Source organism: Gymnodraco acuticeps, unplaced genomic scaffold (genome assembly GCF_902827175.1).
Source record: "Gymnodraco acuticeps unplaced genomic scaffold, fGymAcu1.1, whole genome shotgun sequence".
NCBI classification, from domain to species: Eukaryota; Metazoa; Chordata; class Actinopteri; order Perciformes; family Bathydraconidae; genus Gymnodraco; species Gymnodraco acuticeps.
The window spans coordinates 121,284-137,500 of record NW_022992231.1 but is presented as its reverse complement, the minus strand read 5'-3'; the positions used below and the strand labels follow the sequence as shown (position 1 = coordinate 137,500).

The following is a 16,217-nucleotide window of genomic DNA, read 5'->3' as shown; positions in this document are numbered from 1 at the left end:
ATGTGTCCCCGTTGTGTCAGGGAACTCACGTAGCGTCAGAAAATAAACCCTCTCTCTTTTCCTCCGTACCCAAATCTTTAAAAAAAACGGGGCTACAACGAGCGGATACAGATTTGCTGCCGATATGACGTCAAATCGGCAGCGGACCCACAGAAAGTTGCTATCAGAAACAATGCCGGACGTGTTTTGGACGTAATCTCGTCTTTGTTTACATTAGCAAGCCTGCTAACACTCAGAGCTAACCATAGACTGTATATATAAATGGACGTACAGTGTTTCCCCTAGGATGGAGTCATAGCAGCGGTGCTAAGGCACGTGGGCCCAGCATAATGTGAGCGCAGAGCACGTGGAATTTTTTTGTGTGTGCACGTGCGAAGTGCACCCCGCCAATTTGTTTCTGTGTCTGCCAGCACAAGGAAGGCTCTTGAGGCCTAGTACCTAGCCAATTTGCTGCCCTAGGCGAGATTTTATAAAGAATAAATGAAAAATCTCTACAAAAGACAAATACACTACAAAAACAGAATTTTAAAGTAAAATGCTTCAATCTGGTGCACTTTGAGCACACAATTACTAGAGACCTGGGGCCTCATTTATAACGCCTGGCGTTGGATTCACGTGGGAAGGTTGCTTACGTAGTACAAAGCAAAAAAATAGGTACAGAAATGTTCCGACATTTTCCGATTCACCAAACATTGCATTTCCATTTATAAATCACAATCGACTCGAAATGCGGTGCAGCTTTTGCGGGCTTCACGTAACGCCCATATTTGCCTATAAATAGTCAAAGAAACGCCCATTCATTCTGACTGACTTTATGAAGAAGATCGCAGGAAATGACGACAGAACAGCTAAAAAAGACATCTCACATTGTGTAAGATTTTGGTTATTTTGGGAAGGTGGCGATAAATCATATTGTTTGGTGGATGCAGTTTGAACCAGAGTAGCAGCATGGAGGTCGGATCGTCACCAAAATAAATAAATAAGTGGTCCGAAAAAGTTTAATGACAACAAACATACACATAGCCTTCCTCAGGCAGTGTGTTTGTGTTGACACCCCCTTGATGAGAAAACTGTAAGAAATGATCGGGGAATCCCTCTGGAGTGGAGTCATTACGACTGGATCTGAATTATGTTTTTGTATTTGGTGGTTTGTGTTCCAGCTTTCGTTCAGCAACTATATATCCATAATCCACCAGTTAAAGGAAATACAACTAATGTGTTGTGTTATATTAGCTGTACAATTGACCACATATGGTGTTCTTAGTTTCCATAGCTCCTGTGTTTTACGAGCGACTTATCAAGTCTTGGCAAACGGCATAAAACACGATTAAACGTGATAGTATATAAAACCATGCTCGTATCTACAACCTATAGAAATGCAAAACGGCGTCAGTTTAGACGTAATTCTGTCCGTATTTATTTATTTCTCCAAGTTACGTTTTTGTGTGCACTGAGGAGTCTCAAACAGGCGTTTGTTTAATCATTTTAAGATTGGCTTTAATCAAAGTTTGAAAATGAATTCTTCATATATGATAAATGAGGTAATATTTTATTTATAGTATTATTTCCACATATTTCTCTCCATTCTTTCTTCTGCCAACGGTGTCGCAGTTTCTCGTCTCTCCCATTGTTGTGCTTAGTGCGTACGCATGGGTTAGAGTTTGCGTGGAGGACCGCATGTTTTCCCGTCAAGTTAGGATTTTATAAATCGCAAACATTGCGTAGAAACTGGCGTACGCCATTTTTTGAGCGTATATCCCTTTATAAATGAGGCCCCTGATCTAGGGGGTACAACTCTAAAAACACCCATATGAAAAAGATCGGTTTACATTTTAATAATCAAATAAGTATATGAACATAACCAATAACCTACCATAGCCAATAACAAATAAATGTAACTTATTTTCTTATTTTACCTAGTTAACATTTATTTATGCATATTTTTGTATCTCTCCAACCTTAAACGATATTTTTGGTTTACTGTCCTATAGTATACATTGGAATGATTTCAAACCTGTTTTTATTTATCCTAATAATTATAAAGGAGTGCCTTGGAAATATGTGTTTACATAATTTGTAAACACATATTTGTTTGAGACCCACTGAGATAACTTAGACTAAAATTAACTATCTAAACACTCAGAGAGTCCTCTACCTCACTGAGCCTCTCAGTCTGACAGGAGAGCTCTCCTCCACCATGGTTGTAGAAACATCTACTTCTTATATCCGTTAGCGGTACCTGGCTGGCTGCGCTGCCACTATTTGTATATAGGGGAAACACTGACGTAGTGTCCGTGACCTCACCCATAGGATTCTGCAGAGTTGCCGAGAAGCCCTTAGTAGGCGGAGTCGGCCACTAACGTCTCGACAGTGACGTCAGAGTCTATCTCCCGCCTGATCCAAATAAGGGCAAAGAGGCGGAGCCGAGGCGGGACCTGCTGCCACCGAGCTGGAAGTAACAGAGCTAGCTCAAGCTAAGCTAACATGAAATACATGCATACCAAGCTACTGCGTGGCACTTTGGTTTTGATAAAACAGTGTAGTTCCACTATATAAAGGTTACATTCATAATCAAACGAGACAATCTGCAAGAGAATTAGAAATTCTTTGTTATTCTTAATGCTTGTCATTCACACGTTAATTAAATAAAATAAGTACCGATACATAGCAGAAAAATGGTGGCGATGTTCAGCTTAATAAGCCTTGTTCAACATAATTTATTTAGCTAATACTACAGCGGGCTGCAGGCGAACCAAGTCCGCGTTTCGCTGCATTCCTTGATCTCCAGTTATAACGCCGGACTCCGCCGCCGGGATGCTAACAGAGCCGCAGGGGACTAGCTCTGGCCACCGGGACGCCAGCTGGAGCTAGCCCCCTGCGGCTCCGTTAGCTCTGGCGGCCACCACTGGGATAATTGGGTCCCCTTTTAACATTTGCTCCCGTTTAGCATTATGGGCGTCATAGCCATAGACTATAAAAGTCTAAACTGTATATGTATGTATATATATATATATATATATATATATATATATATATATATATATATATATATATACACACACATGTATAAAGGGTTACGTCCTTAGCTGGCTAATAAGCTATATAACAAGCTAAGCTAACAAGCACACAAACACCTGCTAACGGGGTTAACATGTATAATATTATCATTTTAGACTTCTTGGAAGTTCTCTTAGTACATTCAAGCGTACAGCACGACATTTTAATTGTCTGGTATTTGTAACAACATTCCCTAAAAGGCACAATCACCACGAATACGGCTAAAGGGTCGAGTACAGTAACTACAACTAGCTAACGTTGTAGCCTAGCAGAGTGGACAAGTTGCTGTTAGCTGACAGTGAGGCACGTACCTGTCCATCAAAGTGACCACGCCCTAATTTATGCAAAAACTTTAAGACCTAATATAAATAAAAGGGTCTGTACTGTAGAGCACATGTGTATAAAAAGCAGGAAATAAAAAAAGGAACTCACCTTGTGATAAACCCACAAGAGAAAAAGCATTTGAGCTCCATACTGTTTCAGAAATAATAATTTAGAACAGGATGGCATTTTATCACAGCAGAATTTAACTTTATCTCCGGTAGAATTCTGATCAGGCATTAGCTCTGCCTCCTCTTTTTTCCCCGCGTTTCTCTAACAGGGCTGCAAAAGAGGGGTTTGAGCAGGATGAGGCATGGCTACAATGAGGGATCTGTTTGGTATTTCAAGCAAAAAACTTCACAGACATGTTTTGTATAGGTATGGCCCTACAATATATTTTTCCAATATAGCATAATAGGTCCACTTTAAATTGAGGGACAATAACCATTTTAATAATACAAATTGTTCCCCATAATGTAAGCTAGATCTTTCCCCATTTCTCTACATTTGTTTTAATCTTTTGTTAAATTGGGTTCAAATGTAGTAAAAGAAGTTTTTCCAAATCTTGACATATTTTGATTCCAAGTTATTTCATGCCTTTCGGAACCCATTTAAATGTGAATTTGTCCAACATATAAGGATGGCATGAGGCATGGCCTCAGACTTATTCCAGTTGACTGTGTATCCTGAAAGTTTAGAATATGAATCAATAGTATTCATAAGTTTGGCAAGGACGTCAGAGGGTCTGTTTATATATTTATGATTATATTTATTTAAAGCGTTTTGTATTGAAGCAGAATATTAAGTAAGATCATTCTTTTTTAATTATTTCCGATAAATATTGAATTCCTGATTTTTGAAGAATGGGGAATTTCAGAAACAGAAGATTTATTTTTATTTTGAAGGTCTGTTTCCTGATGTGCTTTGCAGCATTTATTTGTTCTTATTCCTGCATATTCCTTAAACCTTTAAGCACAATCGTATTTCAGTATACCATTCGTTGCAATGTTGAAGGAGCCTGGCATTTCAGATTGTCCTTGACAACAACTCCCTGGGTTTTTGTGCACAACACACTCAAGCCTATGAAAAATATGTATGTCGTTGTGCACAGAGATGGGGTCGTTACTAAAAAAAAGTAATATATTACATATTACATATTACTTAAAAAAAAAGTAATATATTACACTACTTCGTTACTCTCTAGATAAAGTAACTCGTTACTTTACTCGTTACTTTACTCGTTACTTTACTCGCAGGGCCGGCCCCTCCCTACAGGCAGATCACGCAGACTGCGGCGCACCTACAGTGTAAGCGCGCCTCAGTTTTGCCTCTGCGAGACTCCACTTGCACCCCCAATTACTATTGCATTAAGGAAGACATAACACAAGTCTTTCTTTTTATATGCTCTAAAATAGGCTACCAGCCTACCACAACAAGCTAACAGTCTGTGAAACGTAAATACACTAATTAATTAAACCAGTTCAAGACGCATTATTCTTATCATTCTTTATGAGCGCAGTAACGGTAAGGTATCTAATTACTTATTTATTTAGTATTCCATAACTTAGTAACAGAGATGGTCAAACTAAAGTGGTAGAGACAGAATTCCTACAATGAAGCGGGGCATTGAACTGTTCACCCGTGAGAGGGCGATCAACAAAAGAGAGCGAGCGGCCCCGTTGAGGGAGTTTACAGATGAAAAGACTCAGCCATGTTTATGCAGCACTGCACGTGGAGATGTGGTCTCGCAAATCGCGCAGATTACATAGGCCTACATGTATATAAACCTGCGGCGGAAACCCCTCTTGTCTGTCAGTGAGTGTGATTATTTTATAAAAGTAACGAAGTAACGCGTGTCGGGGCAATGTTAGTAACTGTAGTGTGATTACTGAATTATAAAAGTAACGCGTTACTTTGTAACGCGTTACACCCAACTCTGGTTGTGCAAGAGGAAATCAAGAAGCCGACTCACCTCTTTGGGGGTGTAGGAACTGGCGAGAGTCACCAGGGACCAGAACATGATGCCCATGCTCATGATGTACTTCCTGTTGTACCTGTCGCCCAGGTAACCAAACACAGGAGCCAAGAACATGTAGCTGCAGATAAAAACTGGAACAGACAACAACACTCAGAACTCATCTTAATACATATATTACACTTATAAATATATATATATATATATATATATATATATATATACAAATATAAAAATGTGTACGATTATGATTATGAATATAATAATCAATAAAGTAGAACTTGCTAGCTAACTATTATTAAATTAGCTTGCTCTAGTTTATGAATTCCTCTTTATATTTCCACATTTAGTGATTCTTGTTCTAATAGCTAATATGTATATAATAATCTAGTTCTGTTTACCAGTTTGGAGCAGGCCGGATTTCTCATCGTTAATCCCAAAAAAGTGCTCGATGTCGGGGAGAACACCTGGGGGGAGTTGGGGGTTGTGGGGGGACAAAGAGGCTTTAATTTGACTTCTCAGGAGACAGACACACAATCACCACAACTTTAAAGACGACAACAAAATATTTAGAGACGGCATCGGGATTTTACAATTTACTTGAAATTAATTCTACTTTCCTGAATGTATTCATTTATTTTTCAAACTATCATTTGGTAAAGAATAAGGGCAAGATGGCATGTGTATATTTTTTATTCAGATTATATATATATTTGAATAATAAATACATTTTTTATAAATATTTATATTTGATTTAAGCCTTTTTCTAAAGAAATGTATATTACTGCTTTAATCGAGACCAAATGATTTGTTATCCAATCTTATTTTGATAATGAAATGTTGGTCATTTTTCATATACGTTACAACTAGGGTTGGGAACCGAAACTCAGTTCCAGATGAGAACCGATAAGAAAATGCCGGGTACCGGGTACCCATACAAAATACTCAATTTCGAGACAAGGCACAGTGTAATGCCTGTTAATAGCTTGCCAAAGGCATAGCTCAGTTCAAATAAAGCACAGCTATTGTGCAATACATTTGTATTGCATGTATATTTTTTATTTGTAACAATTTCAGTTAAAGCTTAAAAGAATAAAGATATTTTTGTTTTCTAAACGTTTGACCTCTTTCTTTTACAATTTTGGAATCGAAACGGGGAATCGATAAGAAATGGAATCGATAAGAACCGGAATCGATAAGAACCGGAATCGATAAATTTCAAACGATACCCATCCCTAGTTACAACATTATCTTGTTATAGGCCTGAGCTTGTTAAATAGTAAACTGATGAAAAAACGTAATCAATAAGTAAAATTAGAACACAAACTAAAAATATTTTAAAAGCAAATAACTGAAATAAAATAAGGGAGGAATACAAATAATTGGGGATGGGACGTTATGATCCTCACTAGCTGTCTCTATTGTTTACATAAACAAACTTTTCATAATGCAATAATTATTTAATGCATATTATTCATTAAGGGATTTATCAAAGTGCCTCTAAATATATGCTTCTAATCAATATCTAATATTTATTTCTAGAAGATTATTAGGACATTACTGAAAATAACAGTTTTTCTTCCAACCCATCTTCATAAATCTTGTGATATTACATCCCTGATCAGAATCAGAATCAGGTTTTGAACCAGGTAGGTTCACACGTACGAGGAATTTGACTTGGTGCATACATAAAAGTAAAACAAGATTTAAAAACACAGAACTATTTCACGAAAACTATAATAACATTACAAAAAATATATACAAAATATAGTCAAATATAGCAGTATTTACATAGAAATAGAATGGAATAAAATATGGAATAAAATGTGTCAGTAATAAAAAAAGAAAACAGATATTGTGTACATTGTGTGCATGTTGCCTTTGGGAGGAAATGAAAGCTTGTGAGCGGTGTACCTGCCACAGTGAAACGGTCCATGTAGTTGAGCAGGTTGATGTAGCAGAGGACGAGGACGGTCAGCAGGGCTCGGACCTTCGACACGCCGCTCGCCTCCTCCTCCTCCTGCGGGCGCGGAGCCCCCCCGCCCTGCTCCTCAGGACCCTCCGCCTCGCTCTCATCGGAGAAGAACGGCACCACGTCCGACGCCTGCTCGCTCAGAGACATGGCCGCCGCTGAGGAGGGGGTCAACAGAGACGGTGAGTGGAGAGTCAAGGGACTGCCATGAAAATACACTATTAGAATATAAGAGAATTATCACAGAAGTAATGTGGAGGGATAAGAGAAAGGAATACAATTAATAAGGGCAAAGCAATAAGAATAAGTTAAATGAAAAGGATCAAACAAAAATATTTAACTTTTTTTTTTTTTTTAAATCATTATAAAAGAAATATCTAAAGAAAATCCAATAATAAATAACCATCCAATTCAAAATATATTTTCAAATTAATTGAGAAATACATCAATAAATAAACGCCAATATAAATGAAGATGCTTAGAATTATTATTTTATACGGTGTTATGGTTTATTAAATATTGTATTTGTTCCTTTTTATAATTATTTTAAATGTGGTTATTTATATTTACATTTCTCTTTATATTCCTACATTCATTGAAACTTTTTTTGTTTACAGATGTGTCCTTCTTTTTGGCACTGTACAAAGTGTCAGGAGTGGACAGATAGAAATGAATTTGAAAGTGAAACATAAAACTTCCGGCGCAAACTGAAAACTCATCTCTTTCGACTCCACTTCGAGCGTTAGAACGATTAACGAAGCACTTTTATACCAATAAAGGACTGGATTACCTAAAGCCAGTGGAGTAGCACTTGAAATGTTTGGCTCTATGAAACCTGATGTACTTATATGATTCTGTTTTCTTCAAGGTTGTGTCTTCCTGGTCGAATGTACTTATTGTAAGTCGCTTTGGACAAAAGCGTCAGCTAAATGCAATGTAATGTAATAATGTAATGTAATGTAAAAAACAATGAATCGTTCTGTGTCATGTGTTTGCCGTGAATGAGTGGTGCAAACAAACGGTGGCAGCAGCTGCACCGGAGAATCAGGTCTACTGATCATGTGGGACTGAAGTGACACTAAACACTCACATGAACAACATCTCCCTCTTCTCCGTAGGAAGGGTTGGTGTTCTGGTGCTTCACAACAGTGAATCAAAGTACATTTGTTGCGTTGAACATTTTACAAATATTGCATTTGTCATTTATGGAGGTCAGGAGAGGCCAACATAAACAATAAATGAATAAACATTACATTGCATTTAGCTGACGCTTTTATCCAAAGCGACTTACAATAAGTACATTCGACCAGGAAGACACAACCTTGAAGAAAACAGAATCATGTACATCAGGTTTCATAGAGCCAAACATTTCAAGTGCTACTCAACTGGCTTTAGATAAGCCAGTCCTTTATTAGTATAAAAGTGCTTTGTTAATAGTTCTATCGCTCGAAGTGGAGTCGAAAGAGATGAGTTTTCATTCTACTCAGAGTACCTTAAAAGGCAACTTCACTGCCTGCAGAAAAAATGTCTTGTGCTGGACAGAAGTGAAGAAGAGGAAGAAGTGACCAGAGAAAGTCATGTAATCACTAAACACAATGGCCAGGAGCTCATGACAAAGAAGGCTTCTCAATTATCTAATTCCCCTCTTCGACTCCTATCCTCGTGTCTTAGTCCCGCCCACAGAAGATGCGAGCGGAGGAGTCGAACCGAGGAAAGAGGAGGGGAAGCAGCAGGCGGTTAGAGAAATGAGAACTCCTCTCCTCTGAGCGGTCATTTTAAAGAGACGTCTGATGGACAGATGTGTTCATGACGACTTATATATTTACTTTTAATTCATTCACAGTGCGGTATAATGAGACAATAACAGGCTACAGATGCAGACATATACACACACATATGTATATAAATATATATACAATTTCAGAATCAAACAAGTATGAGAGTACTCTCATAACACAATCAGAGATATATTGCTCCATTCGAAAGCGCATTTCATTGATCATAGGGTTATCAGTTTCAGGACATGATCAGATCATTCATCTCAGTAATCCACACAATTTATGGTCGGCTGTTCCTATAACTGGCATTTTAACTTCTTTAGAGACTCACGCGCTGTGTGCGCACGATTAAATAATAAGCCACTGCTAAATATAGGCTACCAAGAGTTAACCTACTTGTTGGACACCACTCCAGAAATGTTTAGGTACTCTGCGTTGCATACAACGTTACTTTTAGAGTGGTGATGAAATGTCTTGGGACGTTTAAAAGGTGTGTAATGCAAAACTCGACACGTCTTTAAGATGATTCTGAAACAGTCCAGACTCAATTCAGAATTCTGCCTGTTTTATGTTCCTCGGTTTGCAACGAACTAAACGTTATATAAAACAAGTAAAACAATTAAAAGGTGATATTTAAATTAAATGATGCATTCGGCCAACGAAACAGATGGTTTCACCAACGCTTCTTTATAACCTATGAATATTTTCTACAACGCTCAATATGAAAAACAGTTCACCGAGAAAACGATACATCTCCTTCATAACAGTTGAAAACACGTCGCTAAAATAGTATCATGAAAACGTAACAATGACACTATATTGATTGCGTGTAAATGATGCAGGACGGGATGCTTACAATAAATACATTATCCTTAGTAATGTTTTAACAAAAATAAAAAGCAGACAATAAAGCGAGGCTAAATTCGCAATATTTTGAATGGAGTCTGGCATGAGATGTCTCGCCAAGCCAAGTACAAGATAAAGGTACGTAGCGAAGTTTATCAAACCTTAAGTCTTATCCATCTTTATGAGGAAACTCATGTGTGTAATACTTGTTGTTCATTTGATGCAGATAATACGCAGCTAACTGTGGTCCAGTGACTGTTCACAGTGAGCGTGTTAGCCCGTTGTTGGTGTTGTTTACCTGGGAAGATGAGTAAGGGCTCTCGCTTCCTTCTTCTCGCTGCCGCCGCTTCAAATGTCGTCTTCGTCACACCGAGCTGTGAATTTTATTCAAACTCCATTTTGTTGCTTTAATAAAAAATGCTACTTCCTAAGAACAATCTTTACCAGGAAGCGATTTAAAATATAAAATCTTAACTGCAGGAGACTTCAGAAATGACAATTGTGCACCGCGGCCATGTTGGCTCTGACCAAACTTCCGCTTCGCAACTCACATGACTCTGTGAAGTCATTGACACGTGACAATAATAATGAAATGATTAATCTAATCAGTTTGATGAAAACAGTTATTTACATCATAATTGTGTCGTGTATTCATTTCAGGCTTTATTATTGATTACGTGGTGGGGAATTTGTATTATTTGATGAGTATATCTTTATTGCACAAGCATATTTATTTATTGCATGTGTCTGTTCTTTAATTACATAGCACACATTTAAATCCTAATAGGTATATATATTTTACTTTAAAATGCAAATTAATTTATTTCATAGCCTTATTTATTTTACAGGAAGATTTATAAATTCTTAGTCATTACGTATATTTATTTATTTCATAGCCATATTTGTTGTATAGTCATGTTTATTTATTTCATAGCCATATTTAAATATCATCTGCATATTAATTTATTTTGTAGCCATTAGTATTTATGAGTTTGAATTTCTATCCATATTTACCTAGGATAGATCATAGGCATATTTATTATTTCAGTGACATATTGATCTATTTTATGGACATAATTATTTAATATACATATTTTATTTATTCAAAGCCAATTATTTTAATGTCATAGAGATAGTTATTCATTTCATACATATTTATTTCATAAGCTTAGTTATTTAATTCATAGCCATATTTATTTTCTTTTATATATTCTAGCCATATTTATATGTCTATGAATTTATTATGTATTAATTATACGGCAATTCATAGTTTCTGGAAAAAAATAAAAAATGACATTAGCTGCCATTGTAACAATAAAAATAAAGACATTTTAAATGAATGGATGAAAAAAAGACATTTTGATAGTAAACAACATTTTGAATGTAGGACTTTTACTTTACAAAATTTTAACAATGTGGTTCTGTTTATTTTGTAACACTATATAAATATACTTCTTCCACTATGACTTCAGTAACTTCTAATCATTTTATTATTTCCAGTAACAGTAACAAATTAACAAGTATTATTGTACAGTCACAAAAACATTACAAGTATACAATTGTACAATGAGGGCTTATTTACTCTGTATTTAAAAAAAAGTGTTATCATATAACCCCTATTATAACCCTATTAACTCTGTATTTAACATCTACAGATAAAGTGACTTTTACAGATAATGTAACTGCACTACCTAACCAGTAGATTTCCATTGTTGTTCAAATTATTGTTGAAGCCTAAAAAGCCATTTCCAGAAATAAAAAGTTAACGTTAGGCTAAACGGTCACATTCCTTTTTGACACCACACAAAGCTAAATGCGGCTAATATTTGCTGTGATGGCGTTTAGTAGTCTCATTTAGCTACTTGTTAGCAACAGCTGCTTTTAAGACATTTAGAAGCTTGAAAAGTGGGGTAATAAAACCTTAAATCTCTTAAGCTTGTGTTAACATTCCAAAAAAAACGTTGAATGAGACGAGTAGGAAGAGCTAAAATGAAATTAAAAACGAATTTCAGGGGTGTAGGACTCATCCCTGCAGCACGCTATGGTTAATGTAAAATTAATTGATCTAGGTCCAAACTTCGATGATGTCACCGTCCTCCATGTCGAGGTGTGCCGGAGTCTGCCTGTCCGTCACTTTGCAGCCATCAAAGTGGAAGCGTACCTTACGCTTGGCGGGGGCAGACATCTTGGACATGTACTGGGAGAAGATGGAGCCCAGCGGAGCATCCTGAAAAACACACACATTATTATTATCATTGTAATAATTATTAATATAATAATCTTTGTTGGAAAGTTAATAAATACATATACTCCAGTTCTTACTTCCCCTACCAGCAGCTAAAACCATATTAAAAACAGCTAAATCAAAAAAGGGACTACAATTCCCATCATGCCTATCAAGAGAAATAACTTTGGGCAACCTGTGTGGTAGTACAGTGAGCACATTTTATAACAAATAAACCTTGTTTATAAAATATATATTGTTTATTTTACTTTGTTCTAAAATAGAGAACATTTTACAAAATCACATTCCAGCCTGGGAAAAATAAAGAACTCTGTTGTAAATTATGTTCCAAGTTCACATTGAAGGTACTTGAGAATTGTTATTTTATGCTACGTTATACTTTTACTAAACTAGAATCTTGGTGGCAAATGTTGTACTTTTTACTCAATTACATTTATTTGAAAGCTTAAGTTACTGGATACTTTGCAGATTAGGATCATATTACAAAATCTATATCAACTAATGCATTATGATATTATCATAGGGTAAGCTACGCAGTAGTATATCAAATAATGTAATAAACCCCACATTTACCAGATGTAAAACTGAAGTGATGAACACAATAAGGCATCTATGTTTATAATTTAATAATAACATATATATCATTCTTCATGTCGGTACTTCATGTGTTCGGTTCTTCAAGTATATTTAGATGTGTTAACACATTTGTACTTTTACGTAAGGTAGGTTTTAATGCAGGCTTTAACATGAGTATATTTGCATTGTTGTATTGCTATTTTTAACTTAAAGGTCTCCTATTTTGCTATTTTTAGGCATATATTATAGGTTTCAGATATATAAAAAACATGTCTGTTTGCTCAAAATACCAAACAGATCATGCATTTTAGACATCCCTCATATCCCTCTATTTCAGCCCTGTTAGAGAAGTGCTGATTCTGGGTCAGTAGCTGCTGGCCCCGCCCCCTTTGGAGCACGCAGGCACACTGTGAGGTCTGTGACGAGCTGTCTGATCTGCTCAGATGCAGCTAAATGCTACCGTGATTAAACACCATATCAAGGATTATTTCTGAAACAGTATGGAGCTCAAATGCTTTTTCTCTTGCGGGTTTACCACAAGGTGAGTTCCTTTTTATTTCCTGCTTTTTTACACCAACTCTCTCCCGTACAGGTTAGCTCAGAGCATTAGCGATGCTTGCTAATGTAAACAAAGACCATATTACTTCCAAAACACGTTGTGCATTGTTTCTGATAGCAACTTTCTGATAGGGCTGTGGGTGTAAAGCCAGCCCACATTTCTGATATTACGTCATATCGGCAGCAAATCTGGATCAACTCCGTTGTAGCCCCGTTTTTAGAGATTTGGGTACGGAGGAGAGAGAGAGGGTTTGTGAGTTCCCTTACACACCGGGGACACATATTTATGTATAAAATACATTAAAAAGTGCATTTTGCATGATAGGAGCTTTAAGTTTAAGAGTACTTCTTCCAACATTGATAATAATGTGCTGCTGCTGGAACAATAAGAAAGCTGGTGCTAGAAAGAAGAAGAAGAGGAGGCAGAAGAAGAAGAGGAGGAGCAGAAGCTGTACGCACTCTGTGCAGAGAGAACTCCTGAGAGGAGTCTCTGTCTTTGCTCTGCAGCCTCACAGTCAGGCTGCTGCTGCTCTCTGTGGCGCTGCTATCTTCTGCTGCCATCACCACACACTCTGCACGGCACACATGAGAGAGAGTTAGTGAACAGTTCTAAAATGTAATAATGTGCTGCCATGTGCAACTTAAAACATTGTGCGATGCATGTGTGTAAATCTTTTTTTGTTATGTGACCAACTAGTTGCCCTAACTGAAGAACATATATACAGATACAAATTATGTAAACGATAATACAAAAAGAAAGAGAAAAAAGGTAGGGAGTCCCTTGCCCACGCCTTAATAAATATAGTATTTGGGAGTTTCCATCGTGTTACACATTGTTTTTGGGCTGTAGTCAAATGAGCGAAGACTCGCCTTTTCTGATGGTTTAGTAGGTTAAGAGAGGAATCATCATTCAACAATACAATATTTGGGAGCTCCAATAATCTCAGATACAATGTCAATCACTTGTTTCCAGAACTTTCTAACTGCAGTGCATTAATAAAACATGTTCCAATACTCCTTTGGTAACACAGAAGGCATATGGGGCTTGGAATCATCCTTAGTTGACAGCATTTCCTGGTTCACAGGTAATATCTGTGTATCTTACTGTATCAATTGGTGATGTGGATATGTGAAGTTATTCCATACTCTCTTCCAATCAATAGCCTGTGTGTAGTTTTTTCGATATGCGGACCATACTGCGGAGATGCCAATATATCCGGTTGAACTTTCCTGCAGCTTTTTATATATATTATATATATATTATAAGGACATTTGTGTTTTGTAGATTATTTATTTGTTGTAATTGCAAGATGTTTCTTTAACCCCTAAATAGGTAGGAAATAATTAAAGAAGGAAATTGGAAGCCACTTCTCAGGAGGAGCAGAGTGTTCACTAATGTGAGCCCTGCTTCTGCTTTTCTCTGTTATATTGGTGCCCTAAAGTTTAAACCACCACTAGTAGCACTAGTCAACGATAATGATTTGGTACCCTCTAGTGGTTTACAATTTGTGTTGCTGAAAGTCTCAGAAACACAAAATAATCTGGACCGAGAATTGTTTGTTTGACTTCTGTTATGTATGGAGTCACAGGAGTGGCTTATCGAAGAATAATAAGGTTAAAGAAAAAGAAAACTATGAAGAAAATGAAACAGATAAAAAAAAATAGGGAAAAATACAACTAAATTAATACATCTAATTATTTCATTATTTAATTTCAAGTTTTAATATGAATATATGATCCTTTAACTAACTTTTTTTATTTAATGTTTGCTTATCAATTTTGCTACTAAAGAAATAATTAATGTGTGATGTCATGTGACCCACCGATGATGTCAGCGATGCCGAGGCCGAGTTCGCCGACGGTGGAGTTCGCTGGGAGCTCCTCTTCCTTTCTCAGCAGCATGAGGCGAGGGGGAGGGGCATCTAGGATGACGGATAGCCGAGTCAGTACGTCACTTAAAGGCGTCGACTTAAAACAAAAACAAACCCTGTGTTAAACAATGTAACGGTTGACATCTTAACATACTGCTGCTTATATCATACTATCAGAACTGTAATTTCGTAACAGCTGCTCCATCTTGGAACTTGATAAAAATAAAATGAAATAATAAAAAATGTATAGAAAAATAACAAGTAGGAAAAAAAGTATAAAGCTTACAGTTCAAAAATAAATAAAATAGGGAAAATAAGCATACGTACCGACAGCACGGGGATCTTGTGTACGTGTGTCATGCAGCGGATCTTGAGCGGGATTTCCCGTAACGACTCGCTGTACGGAGAATTCTGAGGGCCAGGATTCGGGTTTATGCAGATGATATCATCGTCTTCCTCGATGAAATGCCGTCTTCTGCATTCAGGGGACTCTAAAGTGTTGGCCGCCCTCAGCTTTATGTCGATCTTACTGACGACCAAAAACACACAAGGTTTTATTTATTTTGTGCAAACCACTTTGAGTTACATGAATTGTGCTATATTTATTATAGATGTCACAATTCAATTTTAAAGCAAGATCTGCAATTCCCCTGGTTATATGGATCCCTCCCCACCACCTTCCTGAAAAAGTCCCAACCTAAAAGTCCCGCTTACAAAACCTTCTCTCTGTGCTACTTATGAAGATTTTTTTCATAGATATATGCAGAATTTATGAGATAAAAAATGTTGATGTCCCAAGTCATTTCTGAACCTTCATAAACTAGATAAAGCAAGGTTGCATAGCAAGGTACATAAATCAGACACAATTCTGAATTGAGATGGGTGACTAGAGATATCAGCTGAAGAGCTACGTATTGGGTAGCACAGGATCCGGACTCACTTGATCATGTTCTTGGCATGTCTGGACTGAAGCACCTCCGGACTCCCTGGAGGAGATGGGGAGCTAAAGGTGGCCCTG

General features: G+C 36.9%; 2 protein-coding genes across 3 annotated transcripts in view; both read right to left on the bottom strand.

Annotated features, from left to right (window-relative positions):
- Window positions 1-10,506, bottom strand: part of spns1 (spinster homolog 1 (Drosophila)) — a gene marked incomplete at its 3' end in the record, with an annotated part of 13,083 nt that extends 2,577 nt beyond the window's left edge. The window contains 4 exon segments of the mRNA XM_034206166.1: window positions 5,351-5,487; window positions 5,755-5,820; window positions 7,268-7,483; window positions 10,248-10,506. Of these exon segments, the coding sequence (XP_034062057.1) occupies window positions 5,351-5,487; window positions 5,755-5,820; window positions 7,268-7,475 (411 nt within the window).
- An 814-nt stretch (window positions 10,507-11,320) lies between these two features.
- nfatc2ip (nuclear factor of activated T cells 2 interacting protein) overlaps window positions 11,321-16,217 on the bottom strand; it is a 79,662-nt gene continuing 74,765 nt past the window's right edge. For both annotated transcript variants that reach the window (XM_034206131.1, XM_034206132.1), the window contains exons 5-9: window positions 16,140-16,214; window positions 15,527-15,728; window positions 15,152-15,296; window positions 13,788-13,900; window positions 11,321-12,176 (exon numbers count right to left, since the gene is read on the bottom strand). In XM_034206131.1, coding sequence (XP_034062022.1) covers window positions 12,015-12,176; window positions 13,788-13,900; window positions 15,152-15,296; window positions 15,527-15,728; window positions 16,140-16,214 — 697 coding nt within the window. In that variant the 3' untranslated portion in view covers window positions 11,321-12,014. The remainder of the gene's footprint in view (window positions 12,177-13,787; window positions 13,901-15,151; window positions 15,297-15,526; window positions 15,729-16,139; window positions 16,215-16,217) is intronic.